Source organism: Microtus ochrogaster, linkage group LG2 (assembly GCF_000317375.1).
Source record: "Microtus ochrogaster isolate Prairie Vole_2 linkage group LG2, MicOch1.0, whole genome shotgun sequence".
In the NCBI taxonomy this organism is placed as follows: Eukaryota; Metazoa; Chordata; class Mammalia; order Rodentia; family Cricetidae; genus Microtus; species Microtus ochrogaster.
Genome location: NC_022028.1, coordinates 4,047,646 through 4,051,889, shown reverse-complemented (window position 1 = coordinate 4,051,889; position 4,244 = coordinate 4,047,646). Strand labels below are relative to the sequence as shown.

General features: G+C 42.0%; 2 protein-coding genes across 3 annotated transcripts in view; both read left to right on the top strand.

The window, feature by feature from the left end:
• The window catches only part of Znf318 (zinc finger protein 318), a 70,823-nt gene that overhangs the window by 47,577 nt on the left and 19,002 nt on the right, over nucleotides 1-4,244 (top strand). The window lies entirely within an intron of this gene.
• The window catches only part of Crip3 (cysteine rich protein 3), a 2,791-nt gene continuing 2,569 nt past the window's right edge, over nucleotides 4,023-4,244 (top strand). The window contains exon 1 of the mRNA XM_005359755.2: nucleotides 4,023-4,121. Within this exon, the coding sequence (XP_005359812.1) occupies nucleotides 4,079-4,121 (43 nt within the window). The 5' untranslated portion in view covers nucleotides 4,023-4,078. The remainder of the gene's footprint in view (nucleotides 4,122-4,244) is intronic.

Genomic DNA, 4,244 nt, shown 5'->3' with positions numbered 1-4,244 from the left:
AATAAATAAATAAATAAATAAATAAATAAATAAATAAATAAAGTATTGATTTAAAAGAGGAAAAAAAAGAAAGGAACTACATGGTCGGGAATATAACTCAGTGGTAGAGCTTGACCAATCCCTAAATTCAGTCCCAAATTCTGAGGAAAAAAGGAACAAGAAAAGAAAGAGACCTTGTACCTAGGCAACTGAGCTTCCCTAGATCCAGGCCTTCCTCATTACCAAGTCTTGAGTCCTCCTGGACCCTTTTCTCCACATCCCTTCCATTAGCAACAGTGTTCACAACCGGGACTTTTGTGAGTAGTCTCCGTTTTCTCACCAACAGACATGGCTTATTGCACATTATGTGAGAGAAATTGAGCGAGGCACTGGAGGTACAGTGCCTGATGGTGTTCACTCACTAAGGGAGCAGACAGCTCATAGTTGACTCTGTGGAGGGGTAAAAACAGGAAGTTGGCAGGCCAATTTTACTTCTAGACTGTATTTGCCTTTTTAATTTTTAATCAGGTTCGGCTGTTCTGGGTTGGGCTCTATCTACCCTTCAGTAGGGGTGGTGCTGTAGGAGTCACTGTGCTCCATAGCCTGGTACTGGATACATGGAGAGGAGCCTGTTAGGCAGGAATTGATAAGGTGGTCTAGAAATAGAATCACACTTCTTCGTTAATGTTTTCATGGTTCGCCCCTGCTGTAGCACGCATCAGTATTGCCTACCTTCTTACCACTGGATAATGTTATATAATACGCTTACTATTCTAGTTTGTTTTCTGTCGCTGTGATAAACACCATGACCAAAAGCAACACGAGAAGGAAAGGGTCAATTCCATTCTATAACTTATAGTCCTTCATGAAAGGAAGTCAGGGCAGGGATTCGAGGCAGGGTTTGCTCAACCTGATTTCTTACCACTAGGACCACCTACCCAGGGGTAGCACCACTCAGAGTGGGTCAGGCCCTCCCACCTCAGTCAGTAGTGAAGGAAAGGTCCCACTAGCATGCCTGCCAAGCTAGTCTGATAGAGGCAGCTCTTCAGTTGAGGTTTCAACTCCCCAAGTTGACACAGAAAACTAACCAGCACATGTAATACCACATGCTGTGATATGTAAGCAGTTTCCTGAGTCTATAGTTTACCATCACATGGACGACATTTTACTATCTGATTCAAATATAGCACGATTAATTAAAAACCCAGAGACTGATATTGAGTTCAACCTGAAGGTCAAAAAACAAAACAGACAGTGGTTCTTACCTCTACCTCCGTCTGAAATGGCAATCCTGCCTCCAGGAATCCTGTCTTATAACCCTCCCTAGTACTGGGATTAAAGGTTTGCGCCACTACTGCCTGGTTTCTATGCAAACTAGTGTGGCTACTGGGATGAAAGGTGTGTGTTACCACTGCCTGATCTGTAAGGCTGACCAGTGCGGCTGTTTCCTCTCTGATCTTCAGGCAAGCTTTATTTATTAAAATACAAATGAAATATCACTACATTTCTCCTTTTTGTCTAAAATAAAAAAACAGCTATAACTAATATAGAAAAACTATATACTATAATTACAATAATTATATACAATATATACAGGCAATCAATATAGCAACAATGTCTAGTCCATTTGCATTTGACAAATTCAGAGAAAGTATTCCGTATCTATCCTAACTTGATGAGTCCAAAGTCTTGTACCTATCTATGTATCATAACTTTCTTTCTGTGCCTGATAAACAAGAAAAACTATAACTCTCTAGTCTTCAGCCTCTGGTAAGAGCCAGTGGCTGTTTTGCTTTTCTGACCTTCAGGTTGAACACCATATCAGTCTCTGGGTTTTTCTTAATTGTGCTCCAGTGCTGCTCATCCACTTATCAGATGATGAACTTTAGATTTTTTTTTCCACCTTCCCCTTTTGCTACCAGTTCTGGTATGAACATTCAAATGCAAGTTTTTATGTAAACATATTTCTTTTTAAATGTTTTAAATTTTCTAATTTTAAAAGTTGCAAGTAGGGGCTGGAGAGATGGCTCAGAGGTTAAGAGCACTTGACTGCTCTTCCAGAGGACCTGAGTTCAATTCCCAGCAACAACATAGTGGTTCATAACTATCTATAATGGGATCAGATTCCTTCTTCTGGTGTGGATTAATGAAGACAGAGCACTCATATACATAAAATACATGAATAAATAAGTCTTTAAAAGTTGCAAATGGTCGGGCGGTGGTGGCACACCCTTTAATCCCAGCACTCGGGGGGTGGGGGTGGCAGAGGCAGGCAGATCTCTGAGCTCAAGACCAGCCTGATCTATAGAACTAGTTCCAGACAACTAGGGCTACACAGAGAAACCCTGCTTTTTTTTAAAAAAAAAAAAAAGGAAAACAAAAACAAAATAAGGAGTGTGGGGGGAGAAATAAAGATCACTCACTGAACCCAGCGCTCACTGGTTGTGTCGATTGGCTAGCCAGCAAGCCTCAGAGATCCCCATGTTTCTGCCTCTATGTGGGGATTATAGGCATATGCCATAGAGCCTGGGTTCTGGAGACCCACATTCAGATTCTCAGGATTGAATAGTAGGCACTTCACTGAGCAAGACCACTCCCCAGCCTTGGGCTATTTTTGCCACATTTTAAAATCTTTTTATATCTGTGTTTCTATTTACTTTGTCAAATGTCATTTTAAAAAATCCCATCTGAATGGGGCTAGAGAGATGGCTCAGCAGTTAAAATACTCGACTTCTCAGAGTCCACATGGCAGAGCACAGCCACCTGTAATTCCAGTTCCAGGGTCCTACTCTCTCTTGATCTCTGTGGGTTCTGCATGCACGTCAGTGTACACACAGGCTAAACACCTAAAGTAAAAATCTAAAAAAGACTCTTCTGAGTAGCTGTATAACTGATAACAAATTTAATATTTATAATAAAGTCTGGTTTAAAAGTTAAGATGTAGAGCTGGGCAGTCGTGGCACACGCCTTTAAAATCCATCCCAGCACTCGGGAGGCAGAGGCAGGCGCTCTCTGTAAGTTCAAGGCCAACCTGGTCTACAGGAGCTAGTTCCAGGACAGCTAGGGCTGTTACACAGAGAAACCCTGCCTCAAAAAACCAAAAACCCAAAACTAAACAAACAAAGTTAAGATGTGTTCTACAACTTAAATATATTCTATCAGGCTTTTGGGGAAGTAATTGCTAAGGGGTTTTTCGTTTTAAAATTAATTTAGTTACCTGATATTTCATACGCATGTGTAACATTCTGATTAATGCCATCCCACATACCTTCTTATCGTCTCTTCTCTCACCACCTCCACCACCCCGGTTCCTATTAGTCACTTCCCAGGTTCATGGTTTTCAGGTTTGGGTTTTGTTTGTGACCCATTTAGTTTAACTAGGGCCAGCTGTGTGACCATTGGGTTGTAGCTAGCCATTGCACCCCTGTATGGTGATCAGTGACTACACAACATTTTTAAGTCTTGGAGTTAGAAATACATGGCTGGTGTTTAACTTAAACTTCTAAATTTAACAAGTCTGATAATCTTATGCATAAGTCATAGATTATGAGCAGGACCACATTTTGGAATTTACAGACTGGGTTATGAGTTCATCTGAGGGACTCTTCATACTGTTTTCATAGCAGTCACGTGCCAGGCACTGTTGAGATTAATTTATCTATTACAACCCCGTGCCATGGAGACTGCTACCATGTTCCTACTCTTTGTACAAACAAGAAAATGAAGGTGTGTGTGTGATTTACTTGAAAGGTGGACTTCACATTACCTTGCTCTCAGCCCTGCTCCACTAAGGAGGAATTAAACCACTTAGAAGAATGCCTGCCTGATGCTTGCTTGTTTGCTTTTTACTGACCTAGAAAATGAGCCATTGAACTCAGGGCTCCTTCTCTCCCAAGTCTGGGTTCCACTCATTCTTTCAAGTTCTTTAAAATAAATTGATAAATCGCCTCAGTCCCTCAGCTCAAAGTTTTTGGTGTCCAATGGGCGGCCCCAACTCGATAAGACCAAAGCTGGACAGTGGGTGGGGCTGGCAAAGGGGCGGGACTTAGCTGCCGGTGCCTAGAATTGCTGTTTGGACTAGGCTGTCCTATGAAGAACCATGAGCTGGACTTGTCCACGTTGCCAGCAACCAGTTTACTTCGGTGAGGCTAGAACCAAGGAGTAAAGATAAGTGTGAGCCCCCGGGGTCCCTGTATCATTTGGGTGAGTGAATGAGAGAGAGAGAGAGAGAGAGAGAGAGAGAGAGAGAGAGAGAGAGAGAGAGA